The sequence below is a fragment of the Xiphophorus couchianus genome, chromosome 21 (genome assembly GCF_001444195.1).
Source record: "Xiphophorus couchianus chromosome 21, X_couchianus-1.0, whole genome shotgun sequence".
In the NCBI taxonomy this organism is placed as follows: domain Eukaryota; kingdom Metazoa; phylum Chordata; class Actinopteri; order Cyprinodontiformes; family Poeciliidae; genus Xiphophorus; species Xiphophorus couchianus.
Window position 1 is genome coordinate 5,367,980 of NC_040248.1, and position 13,603 is coordinate 5,381,582.

The 13,603-nt window shown below is 38.8% G+C and overlaps 1 protein-coding gene and 1 long non-coding RNA gene across 5 annotated transcripts in view; one reads left to right on the forward strand and one right to left on the reverse strand.

Annotated features, from left to right (window-relative positions):
- arhgap21a (Rho GTPase activating protein 21a) overlaps positions 1-13,603 on the reverse strand; it is an 87,979-nt gene that overhangs the window by 46,483 nt on the left and 27,893 nt on the right. For 2 of the 4 annotated variants that reach the window (XM_028004513.1, XM_028004512.1), the window contains exon 1: positions 2,617-2,967. The exons of the other annotated variants lie outside the window; for them this stretch is intronic. In XM_028004513.1, coding sequence (XP_027860314.1) covers positions 2,617-2,847 — 231 coding nt within the window. In that variant the 5' untranslated portion in view covers positions 2,848-2,967. Of the gene's footprint in view, positions 1-2,616; positions 2,968-13,603 lie in introns of those variants that run through there. 4 annotated transcript variants of the gene reach the window in all.
- On the forward strand, positions 2,902-5,679 carry LOC114136512 (uncharacterized). Its single transcript, XR_003593826.1, has 2 exons — positions 2,902-3,006; positions 5,427-5,679. It is a non-coding gene; the product is annotated as an uncharacterized LOC114136512 (long non-coding RNA).

A 13,603-nucleotide genomic window follows, 5' to 3' on the forward strand; every position in this document is an offset into this window, starting at 1 on the left:
ATGATGAGCATTTTGTTGAATTAAATATTTCCCACTTACGGTTTTCATTTTCATCAGATTATCTTTACATTTTTCAAAAAAGTGCCCATCATTTGCATATTTAATGGCCAAGCTTCCGTCATTCTTGAGTCGTGGCTGTGGAACGAGCAAAAACAAATAAAAAATCTCAGAAAAGCTCTAATTCTCCGATCCTCATTGGTGATAGAAATATAAACTTGAATAAATTTGTTGTTTTAAAATAAAAGCAAAATCTTGTTATGCAGCAGCTCCTCTCTCTCACACAGTGTGATGTCGCCTGCACTTCTTCTTCCACTCACAGCAGCAAAGCAATTTATTATGTTCTTATCTTACTGCTATTAATTAAAATAGAAATTTTACTTTCTAATTATTGTACAATCTAATCAAGAAGTTATGAAAATATTTTTATCAGGTTGTTTATGAGCTCTAGCAATGAAGTGAAGGCGAAAGCATCCATTTAATGTGACATAGGATGCTTTCGCCTTTACTTCATTGCTAGAGCTCATAAACAACCTGATGAAAATATAAAATACACACTCAACACTTGGATAAGTTCTCTGTTTCATGAGTCACTGTAAAATAAAGCTCCATAGTTTGTTTTGAAGCTGTGAAATGTTGAGGAAAGCCGGAGGAACCGTTGCCGTCTGACCTGCACTCATATGGCTTCAGTTATTGCTCAATTTTCTGCGTGTTTTCGTGATGACAGACTTATCTTCTACATTCCTACTGTAGCGGACAATCGGAGGAAAAAACAGCTAGCCTGGGGCTCGGCTGCAGGTCTCTTGCGTAAGAACTGCCTACATAACAAAACACGTGCAGAAAGTTTGGACTGAGTCGGCAGCTACAGCTGAGCCGACGTCACGAAGACTTCCCTCTTTCACAGAGGAAAATGTTATGTTTTAAATTAAACTTTTACATGCAGAGTGGGGGAATAACGCTACATAAAAACAGGACAGCTGAATTTTAAAAAAGTCTTCAGTAAACTTGGAGAAACTCCAAAACAGTCAACTGCGATTATTTTCCGTTTTGTTGCAGATATGTTGATATATTTGAGCGTCATAATTTCCATTTGCATGTTTTAGTGTTTTTCTCTTTCTGCTAAAAAATGGACGATAAAAGCCTTCAGTTTGGTGATTTGGTTAGTATCCATTCTATTTGTTGTTTTGTTTATTTATTTTTTATATTTAAAATATCTTCCAGTTCCAGTGTTAAAAGTTAATTGATTTTTGATCCTTTACCAATATATTATTTGAAAATAACAACAATAATAAAAAAACAACAATATTATTGTTTATCGCAATCATTTCTGGGACAATTTATCGTCCAGAAACGTTTGTTACAATGTTACAATAATAAATTAGCTTGGTGATAAATTGTCCCAGAAGCTATTGCGATAAAGGATAGTATTGTTGTTTTGAGACCATTTTCAAGTAATATAATTGTAATGGCATAATAATAAAGAGCACTAAACCTCTAATTAATATTTACCACTGGAACTATTTTTGTATATACAAAAATAAACAAACAAAACAGAAACAACAAATAAAATGAATTAGAAACAAATACAAAAATCATCCTTCAAAATGAAGCTCGTTAAGACGAATGAACCACACTGAAGACTTATTTTAATTTTTAAAGAGAAAGAAAAATCATGCAATTAATTGATTTATTGCTTATTGCAGCTGCTTCTTTAAACTTTAATTTCCAATATTCTCACCAGGTTCTGTCAAACATGGCGACAAAAAGCAGAAAAACAAATCCATGTTGGGTTTTCTGTATTCTCCTGCTCCTAACACATCAGCAGGAGATTTTCTGTTACTTTCAGTCACGAAAACCGAACATGAGGCCCGTCACATCCATCATCACCGCTGAATGTGCGTTAGCCGCTAATGCTAACTCCGCCGCCGCCGCTCTGCATGTCAGGCAGTGGCTGATGAAGAGGGAGGGAGGAAGAGGTTCGGACTTCGGACCCAGAGGAGCCGAGCCGGAGGAGAGAAACTCCTCTGGTTAAAATTTAGAGAGAGTTTGGATTAAATACATCACTTACCGCTGCAAAAACACTAAATTATTAATTTATCCCCCATTAACTTTTCACGTTTTACTGGGAGTTTATGGGACACTCACACCTAGGGAGAATTTAGAGAGACCAATTAACCTGACAGTCATGTTTTTGGACTGTGGGAGGAAGCCGGAGTACCTGGAGAGAACCCACGCATGCACAGGGAGAACATGCAAACTCCATGCAGAAAGACCCCGGCCGGGAATCGAACCCAGGACCGTCTTGCTGCAAGGCAACAGTGCTACCAACTGTGCCACTGTGCAGCCCATATTTATTAAATTTATTAAACCTATTTAATATGCGTTGCAGGAAATTTTCCCCTGACGGGAAGCAGAAGGTGTCACTCTGAGCCCTGCGGAGGGGCCAACAACAACAAACGAAGCCTGATCCAAACACACACAAACACACTGGCATTACAAAAGATGTCGGTCAGTGAAACGGGACGACCCAGCTGCTGGAGCGCAGGATGACGCACATGAAATTCCTCAGGCATAACAACAAAGACCCCTAAACGGGTCCTCCGAGAATGCTCTCCTTACCCGACATCGAACGCGGCTCTTCCAGGACGCGCCGCGGTTCGGGCCGGAGACGCCCAGCTCCACGTCGCCCCAGTAGGCGCGGGCCAGCAGCTGGAACCAGAGGCAGTACGGCTCCGACAGGCAGCCGTCCGCGCCGGCCAGCCGAGCCCATGGGCAAGAGGAGGAGGAGAAGGAGCAGCAGCCTCCGGCGCTCTTCTCCGCATCCCGCAGCCCGCTTCTCTGAGCCAGCATGGCATCGCCGGGTCGGACGCCTGATCTCGACTCAGTTCCCAGAAAGCGGGCCGCTCGCCTGGACGACCCACAGACTCATGATGTTCCCTCTGAGCCAGGAGGAGAGCGCACTGCAGTGTCCAGGCCGACCCACCCACTCAACACGCAACTCTCCCTAAAGTATGCTCACACACACACACACACACACACACACACACACACACACACACACACACACACACACCCTCTCCACCTACAGACGGACTGTAAAAGTTTCAGCCGCACGTGCCGAGGGTGACAGATTAATTATGAGAACAGCAATGTTTTAAAAGTTTCAGATAAGAAAGGGAATACATTTTTCAGAGAGAGAAAGTGGATCAAATTTAGGCAACGCGGCTCGTTGAGACGGTTTGGATCGGTAAACAAGACCGATACGAGAAACAACGGGAAATAAAAATATAGTTTATTGAAGGAAGGAAAGGAAAGGTAGAAGAAAGGAAGAAGGAAACAAAGAGAAAGGGAAAGAAAGAGATCAGAGACCAACAAGCTGAGAGTCCAATGGACCTCAGTCCAGCATGGATGATAGACATGATGGAGACATGATGGAGACATCCGTCCCTCTGGTTCCCACCAATGACTCAGATTAAACTTCAGTTACTGATCAAACTGCAACTGGAGGGAGATTTCACTGGCTGGTTTCCTCCAACAGGAAACACTAACACCCGTCTGACTCTGACGGAAATCTGCCATCAGAGACGGCAACATCAGGAACCCGGTCGTGGAATGTTCCCTCTCCGCGTTCGGCCGCCAGCATCTTGTTACCACATTCCCTCGGCTCGATTTAGCCCGCGCTATCCTGCACGGAAAACACAGCCAGTGTAAAAACAGAAACAACGCAAAGCCGTCGAGACGCTGGTCAGGAGTTAAAGTTATAGACGCTGGTCAGGAGTTAAAGTTATAGACGCTGGTCAGGAGTTAAAGTTATAGACGCTGGTCAGAGTTAAAGTTATAGATGCTGGTCAGAGTTAAAGTTATAGATGCTGGTCAGAGTTAAAGTTATAGACGCTGGTCAGGAGTTAAAGGTATAGACGCTGGTCAGGAGTTAAAGGTATAGGCGCTGGTCAGGAGTTAAAGTTATAGACGCTGGTCAGGAGTTAAAGTTATAGATGCTGGTCAGAGTTAAAGTTATAGATGCTGGTCAGAGTTAAAGTTATAGATGCTGGTCAGGAGTTAAAGTTATAGACGCTGGTCAGGAGTTAAAGTTATAGACGCTGGTCAGGAGTTAAAGTTATAGATGCTGGTCAGAGTTAAAGTTATAGATGCTGGTCAGAGTTAAAGTTATAGACGCTGGTCAGGAGTTAAAGTTATAGATGCTGGTCAGGAGTTAAAGTTATAGACGCTGGTCGGGAGTTGAAGTTATAGATGCTGGTCAGGAGTTAAAGTTATAGACGCTGGTCAGGAGTTAAAGTTATAGACGCTGGTCAGGAGTTAAAGTTATAGACGCTGGTCAGGAGTTAAAGTAGGACGGCAGGAATAGAAAACATGTACAGATGTAGATGTTGGTGGGGAAAGTCGCCTGGTGTCCTGAAACACAGAAAAACAAGACGGGCCACCCAGGAATGTTGTGCCTTTGTCATGGCAACGAACAGGACCACAGCGATGTGTCCACAGACGGGGGTTCTGAGTGGGCGCTCGTTTTTGTCGCGGTGTCGGTGTGGGACTCAGAGGAACGGCTTCACTACTGACTTTCTCCTCCTGAGACCATCAGATACGTTATAAATCACAGAAAATTGCTTTTTAAATGATATTTATATTTATTGAGAGATAGAAAAAACCTCCGCCACACTCAGACATATTTTCTTGATCTTGCGTTTTCTTTTTCAAAATGGCTGCCATGGTCATCATGGTGATCATCATACTCTAAAATGGGCAGGAGGTATTAGAAAGGATGGATGGATGGATGGATGGATGGATGGATGGATGATAGAAAGTTTTTCTCCTGAATCTGTCAATCAGAACCAGTAACTAGATTCTATCTAGAGGTAGAATCTATTCATTCTAGTTCTATTCCTCTCCTCTCTCTTCTCCCTCTCCTCCCTGTGTGCCTCGGCCATGAGCTTCATCTTGGCCTCGTCTTGAGACGCGTCCAACCCAAACAAAGATCACGACGCAACAACTCCACATGAGTCATGGCCGCCGCATATTTACGATCCGGTGCATCGCTTCTCCTCCACCGGCGAGAAACAGCAAAAATCAAAACCCACCGGTTGCTATGGTGACCATCTGTGTGGAGCGCCGCGGAGGGGAACAACAGAAATCAAACTTTCAGAGGGGGTTTTCCATTACTCTACGGCAGGGTTATAATAGTTTAGGGGTTTTCTTTGTAGCTTAGTTTTGTCTAATTCAGTCAGTTTTTAGAGTTATTATTAGTTAAAATAAAAATATTAACACTTTTCAACCATTTCCATTCAAACACCAAATATGTCCTCTCAGATTCTGTCGTCATCTTGTGAAACATTCAAAAAGACATAAAAAATGAATGGCGCTAAATTCTAAAAATACTTCTTCTCAAACATGATGTGAAATATTCATGTTTGTAGGAAGCGCTTTGCACGTGTCGGAGGCAGCGGCGTTTCCTGATGGGACGGAAGCGCATCTAAAACACCGACGGATGAATCGGACATGAACAAAATCAGAAATCGATCGATCAATCACCAAAAGAAGTTATCGACCCTTTAAAGAACATTTCTCCACAGAAAATTCAAGAAAGTTTCAAGAATTTTAAAAACTTTTTCAGCACCAAACAGAGATAAAAACTATGCAAATTAACTAAAAAAGACAGTTTAAATGAACTCAGATATAATATTGTTATTAATAAAGCCTTATGATAGTATTCTACATTCTACAGCAGGGAAATGTAAACTGAAATATATTTTTTCTTTTACTTTGAAATGTCTCACAAACATAGTGCAGACTGAAAAAAAGTTTCCCAATTTCATTAATGTTTCAAATACAAGCCAATTTTTATTTCAAATAAACAGATCAATAAGTAATTGAGCTATTAGGAATAATAAATATCATTGCTCTGGAAAACATTAAGAGACCACCTAAAATCACAATTTCTCTGATTTTACTCTTTATAGGAACATGTTTGAGTAAAAAGAACGTTGTTCTTTTATTCCATGAACTACTGACAACATGTTTCTGAAACTCCAAGCAAAAATGTGATATTTATTTGGTCAGAATAACTAAACCGACCTCAAATAATGCAAAGAAAACAAGTTCATATTCATTTAGAAACAACAATACTAATGTTTGAACTCAGAAAGAGTTCAGAAATCAGTATTTGGTGGAAAAACCAGCAGGTTTTCAATGGGTTCAGTGCAGTGGCCTCTTAAAATGTTCCAAATATTAAATATTCATTTCATACCATAGCATGACTTTAACAAATCATGCAAATTATGTTCAAATTAAATGCTAAAACACATTATACAAAGAAAGTTACCAAATAAATCTCTAAAAAAAAATTTCTTGCTAGGTTTTCTGGCATTTAGTAAATATTTAGAAATAATTTTGGGTATTCCATCTGATCTAAAACAAGAGACGATTTAACTTCAGACAATGATGAAGAAATTTATGTTTCTTTTTATTTGGTGTATGAAGACTTCTGGTTTCAACTGTAAACAATTTTTTCCAAATTTAGGATTTTAATCAAACGTTAGATTGAAGTTTATTATAAAACTCTGTAGGTTGAATAATAAAACCCTTTCCAAAACCTTGAAAACACCTAATTAAATTCAAGCATTTTCAAGGACTTCAAGGACCCGTAGGGACCCTGAACATTGTGACTGTGTTGATGTTTGTCTCTGGTTGCTTCCAGCCTCACATAGTTGCTGACACCATTGCCTGGCGTTGCGTTGCCGCTCAGTGGATTGCAGTGATGTGGTTTGGGACACATCAGAGTGAGTTGAGCAGCCTGAACTGAAGCCAGCGCTGATGACGACAGGGGGACACACCCTTTAAACAAAACACACGCAGTCGTGTTTTCATCACTTGTGGGAACTTCCCATTGACTTCCATTAATTTCTACAGCCTAAACCATACCTCAACCTTTACCCTAAACCTACCCATCACAGACCTAACCACTAACCCAAAAAAAACAACAATTTCCCTCATGGGAACCAAGAAAATGTCCCCATTGCTCCCACAAGGAGCAAAGGTCCTCATAACCCCACATTGTAGACAGAAATGGGTTCCCATAAGGATATGAAAACCTGGTGCACACACACACGCACACACACCATCCTTGGCTGACCAAAATGGCTGAAAACTGATATTACAGTAGATTACTGCCAATAAGACAAATAGTTTGACTCTTGAAAATTGCAGAAAGGTTCCTCACTGCAAAAACAGAAAATCTTACTAAGTATTTTTTGTCCAGTTTCTATTACAAATATCTTATCACACTTGAAATAAGACAAAACTAACTTAGAAGTAACTTTTCAGTAAAATATAGGAGTTTACCAATAATTCCTTAATATTGGTGAAAAGTACTAGGTTCACTGTCAGATTATTTCACTTATAACCTGGGAAAAATGTGTTGTTAAAGTGAAGTGATTTGCTAACAAAAGTGCTACATTTTCATCAATTTTAGGAAATTATTTACTGAAGATAAGTTCATATATTTTGCCGAAAAGTTACTTGTAAGCAGAGGTGGGCAGAGTACAAAAAGATATTACTCAAATAAAAGTTGCACTACCTCAACATATTTTTACTCAAGTAAAAGTAAAAAAGTATTTGGTAAAAAGTCTACTCAAGTACTGAGTAACTGATCAAATTATCAATTGTTTAATATTTAAAAATTACGTCATCAGACGGAACAAAATATAAAGTAAAGTGGGAGGTTTGGTATTTTAAGGACTAAAATGAAAATAATTCATTTACGTAACAAAAAGTAAAATCAGGCAAAAAAAATTTTTTGCCAGTTTATTTTAATTAAAAACTTTGACAAAAACTTCAGGTGTGTGTCTGTGTCTGGTGAATTTTAGTTTTTTTATTCAGTGGGTAGAAAATCCAGAAATTTTACTCAAGTAAGAGTAAAAATACGTCACAATAAAATTACTCTAAGTGCAGCGTAGTAAATATATTCCTAAAAGTTTGTCTTTTTTTAAAAAGCTACTCAAATAAATATAACCAGTAACTACCCAACTCTGCTTGTAAGTTAGTTATCAGAGAAACTAGACAAAAGTTACTTGGTAGGATTTTGTGTTTTTGCGGTGCTGGAAAGCAGTTTGCTGCGTTTAGACGTCCCCTCCTTCCCCTGAGGTTCAGCTCTGTATTCTGCCGTTGGGTGTGTCCCTGAACTCCCCCCAACCCTCCATGTTGCTCTTCATCAGACCTCCGGTTTAACCCACAGAGGCTTCATCAGACGTTTACAGTGACGCCCTGAACGTCCCTCTGTGACATCATGCTGCATCTCTGAGCTAAACGACAGAGAAACCACTTCACAGCTGAGATGGAAACCCAACGAGTTCGTTTCCATCTCTGTGGGGAAAAGATTCACGGTCCTGTCAGCTGGGTTGGTGCTGCTGCAGGGTTGAAACAGGAAGAGATGGAGGAAGCAATCTGGGCGAGATGGGAGTCAAAGACAACGTGGATGTTGCTTCAGATTGCTCACGAAAATAATAATAGCAGCTCCTGACTGTCACGTTTGGTCCACATCACCCTGAATAAACAAATAAACATCAGAGTGACCTCCTGATTGGTGATACTTTATCAGTGATATAACCACTTTAACTCATAGAAGACTAGAGGTAGATTGGAAGAAATTGGCCTTTAAATTGGATATAAAACCAATTAATTGCATGATTAATTAAAATGAGCTCAATAATTTCCACTTGCATGATTTATTGTTTTTCTCTTTCAACCACAAACTGGATGATAAAAGTCTTCAGTTTGGTGTTTTGGTCTCAACTGGGACAATTTTGCTTACAGAGACTTCATGACTCATTTTATTTGTTGTTTCTTTTGTTTTGTGTATTTATTTTGGATATTTAAAATGTCTTCCAGTTCATTACAAAGTAAAGCTTATTGAAATTTGAGAATGTGTTCTTGCATTATTTTGAAGTTATCGTTTATCGCAGTAACTTCTGGGGCAGATAAAATTACGTTATTGTCAGCAGCCATCTGTGGTACCTGCTCAGGTAAAGTCTGTGTAAAGAAGAGTTAAAAAGGAATCAGATTACTCCCAATAGGAAACTTTAGTAAGCTTTCAAAGATAACAAATGTTGCTAGGGAGATTTTTGTGAGCCAAAACATTAAGATGTTGAATATTTTAAGATCGATATTCCGCTTAGCACAATGGACGTTGGTTGAGAAATAAATGTCAAACACTTCGAGACGTTTTAGACGACGGAAATTTAGTTCAGGAAGATGTTAGCTTGACTTATGCATGAAAACTCATCATTGAGTTTGCAAACTTAGATTTTAAGGTACACCACTGATTAAACTCGAGTCATCCTAACATTCCAACTTCTAATTGGCAAACTTTAAAGATTGTCTATAATGCTTCTTTGAACAGCCTAGGATATGTTGTAAAACTTGTATTTTAATATAAAATCATTCTTAGATAATGAGATTTTAGTCTGCTCAGTTCGGACTATTTTAAGGTGTTTTAGAACCTCTTGTCACTTTAAACCCAAATAAGCTACTGCTGGTCACGCCGCCCAACTCAATGTTTACATTCGCATGTGAAAATGGCTGCAAACAGATGCACAATTATACAACCGTAGATCTTTGAGAAGCAGAAGTGGAGCCTCCTGCACAACCAACAACAATGCAGCAAGTGGTTTCTGGGTGGTAAGTCAACAACAAAACACGTGTCTTTTCCAGCAACCATTGTACAGCAGTAAAACAGGCTGACCAAACTTGATGGCGCTCAGCTTGGGTTGCTAAGTAACGGTGGAGTGCCCGTTGAACGTGACTTAACAATCTGCAGGTTTTTGAAATGGCTTGCTTTCCAGACACTAAAAAACTTTAACTTTTTGCAAAAAGAAAAGAAAAAAGGAGCTGGGTGTTTTTTAAAGTGCTTGGGTTGTTTTTAGAAGCAGTAGAGACACAAATAGAAGCACAAAAACATAATAGGTACCTTTAAATGTTCTCAGAAGAATAAATAAAGGTCTGAGACCTTTTTTAAAGCTAGAAACCGCATTTAATTACGGGTTGAAGTAATACTCCTCAGGAGGAGAGCAGCCAGCTAACGTTTGCCAGCACTTCTTAGAGTTCAAGTGAGTTCACGTGATGCAGAGTCAGAAGGGCTTGTAGCGGGTGGGGCAGGTGTGACCGAACAGTAATGTCCTGTATTAGCGGAGAAGAAAAGCTGAGCTCGAACGTCACTCGGCTGAGAGAACCTCACTGGCTGAAAGTTGAAGTTATCTGCTCAGTTTTTCTGCTTCCGTTCAAACTTCTCAACAGGATCAGAGCATTCCTGAAGAACCGACTGTTTACTCAAACAGCTGACATCTCTTTACAGCTTTCCTTACACTGTCCTACAGAACCGCGTTATGTAATCCAGAACGTGGGTCAGGTCAGCAGAAGAAAAAGTCGTTTAGATCTCCACCTCTCTTCCCTGCAGCATGAACCAACTCGGCCAATTTTCACAGGAATGTTTTCCTCCTGTGTTTGTCCAGGGAGAAGCGTTGGGGCTGACGAATCACTGCTCTGTGGGTCTGTCTGTCTGGATTTTGTTAATCTGGAGTAATTGAGTCCAAGTTGAGTGATGACTAAATGGTTACAGGAACTGCCTAACAATAAAACCCAAAGCTGGTACTACTGCTATCTGGATGCAACTTGTTTCAAAACGGTTCTACACTGAATTATAATTTACCGCCATTGTTTACATCCAGATTAATCGCATCTGGTGCAGAAGTGGAATTATGATTAATGCAACAGAAAATTCAGATTAAATATGACAGAAAGGCGCTTTGAACACTAACAGGTATTTGATTTAGTACCACACATGTGACATAAATGGTACAAGTCACATTTCTTTGGGGAGATACATAGATTGGAATTGGCCCATTCAGACAGCAGTGAAAAAGTTGGACTTGTGTCACATACGGGCAAAAACAAAATTCAGATTTGGGTCAGGCTGCATTAGAAAGACTCGAGACTTGACCTAGATTTGTCCTTTAAAGACAAAAGGCTTGACTTGACTTAGAACAAACTAGACCACACAAATTGTGTTCAAACCAAATTTTGCATAAAATTGCACAACGTCTGGCTTTATTTGTCTTTCCTGGACGGTAATTAATAAATGTGATTTCAAGAAGATTCTGTCCAACACTCTGACTTAGGATAGTGTCTTGAAGGATGTCTGACCTCATGTGTGAAACTGTAAATGAAAAGGTGAAGGGATGGTTTGTGGTTCTGCAAGCCCAGACTGAGGACCAGATGGTTTCACCAGCAAACTGTTTATGTCCTGTGGGAAAAGAAGTGGGCGAGGTTGTGAGCGAAAACACCTGACTAATCACTAAATCTGCTTTGAAACCGATACCGACTGAGATCTGAGTAACTGGTTATGATTAGACTAAAACTGGTGCAAAAACAGTAAACTATGAACAGAATGTAAAATGGAATGAGATTTTACTTGCCAAATGTTGAGTAGACCAAAAATGTTTCACTTTTAACAAAAAGGCCTTAACGTTAGGGTTAAAGATTAAGCTAGGATTTGAGGTATTTAAATCCTATAATAATCAAAATATTAAAATTTGCATATGAGGTTCAAGGTGAGTTTAGGAGCCAGTCGGTGGTGATGCAGACATCAAGTGGCAGCCAAGAAAGCGTGCTTCTATTGGTGTAACCTCTTTAATCCTTCTAGGAGATGCAGGATCATCTGCTAAACTAAGCAGTCCTAATGACAGCCGAGATCCAACGTCGTGTCAGGAATAGCAGCAGGAGTCGGTCTGCAGTGCTGCTCTGCTGCGTTATGCCTTCAGCGCAGCAAATCAGCAACACAGCTGAAGTAAGAGGTAAAAAAGTATATTATATCTACTGATAAAACTTTTAAAAAGAGTTGGGATCCTTCATTCCAATTAATAAAGGCGAGTAGCATGATCTAAAGCCAACCGCCTGATAATTGGCATTCCAGTAATTAAACTATTTTAACTGATGTAAGACTGAAACGATTAATCATCATTAATCAATTACTAAAATAATAATCAACTAATTTAGCAATTAATTACTCATTAACTGGAGTGTTAAGACTCAAAAAGGCTATTTATTGAAGAATAAAACAATACATTCAGAGTAGTAGTTACGCTAAAACTATACAACAAAAAGATTTTGCATTTCAGATAAAAACATCTTTGTCTATAAATATGTTTTAGGTAAAAATTGGTAAGTGGCGGTTTTAGCTTCACCTGGTTCAGATTTACTAAAGGATTGCTTATTTTCTTAATTTAAAAAGTTACTTCTAGAAATGTTTCTAATATTGTATCAAGACGGCTTAAGTGGTTAAATGGAAAATCTGTAGAATATGCCATTTTTCATACGATTAATCATCAGAATACACGATAGATTAATCGATTATTAAAATAATCGTTAGTGCAGCCTTAAACTGATGTTTCTTTTTTGAAAGATTTTGTGGCGCTAAAGGCATGTTTCAGACAGGAAAGGGTAGCAAAGGTAAGAAGTTGAACCTCAGACCAACAACCTCCCACATCACCAATATCCTACAAGCTGACCCAAGCATTTTTAACAATTTATACCTAATTTTTTTGAATAAAAATGTTATTTAAATTTGTGATGCATCACTTTTCATTTCTGGAGTAAATATATTGTAAAGCAGAGGATGATTTACGTTAAAAAATCTTCAAAATGACTTTCTAGTAAATCAGGAAATGCAAGTCTCCATAACAACTGGCAGACCTCACTAACACGCCACAACCATCACAAACATAAACATGTGGACACTAGGCCTGTTGTAATAAGCAATAAATCAATTAATCACAAGATAAATTAAAACAAACTCAATAATTTCCATTTGTAGAAATTTTTTTCTTTTCTTTCTCTTGTACTAAAAAAACTGGATGATAAAAGTCTTCAGTCTTTTGAAGGACAGTTTTGTTTACAGAGATTTCATAATTTGTTTTATTTGTAGGTTCAGTTGTTTTCTTTATTTATTTTTGTATATTTATAATATGTTCCAGTTTCACTTTTAGATGTTTGTTACAATTTAAAGTATAGTGATTATTTGAGAATATGTTCTTGTGTCATTGACCCATTACCATGATATTGAAAATGGTCTCAAGACAATATTATCGTTTATCGCAATAACTTTTGGGACAATTTATCATCCAGCACAATTTGTTGTTGTGACAAATAGAGATGTTATATTCTGCTGGGACTTTGCTGATGTTTTGGATTGAAACAAGATATCTATATATGAAATAGCCCTTTCTAGTTCTCTGTCAAGCATGGTGGAGGATCATGATGCTGTGGGCTGAGTTAAAGACAGTGACCTCTATCAGTCTATGAGTCTTTAAACAGAATAACAGTCAAACCCATATGTATAAATCGACACAGAAATTGTTAACCAGACACATGATCAACAGACTTCTGCAACCATTTCAGTCCCTTAGGTCTAAGTCATACTAAATAAAAAAAAACAAAACCTGTAGGTTGAATCGGACCCTGCAATGTGAGACATCGATAATGGAGGGGACGAAGTGGTGAGATGAAAGACAGGAAACAGTTTCCAGGTAACAACAGTAAGCAA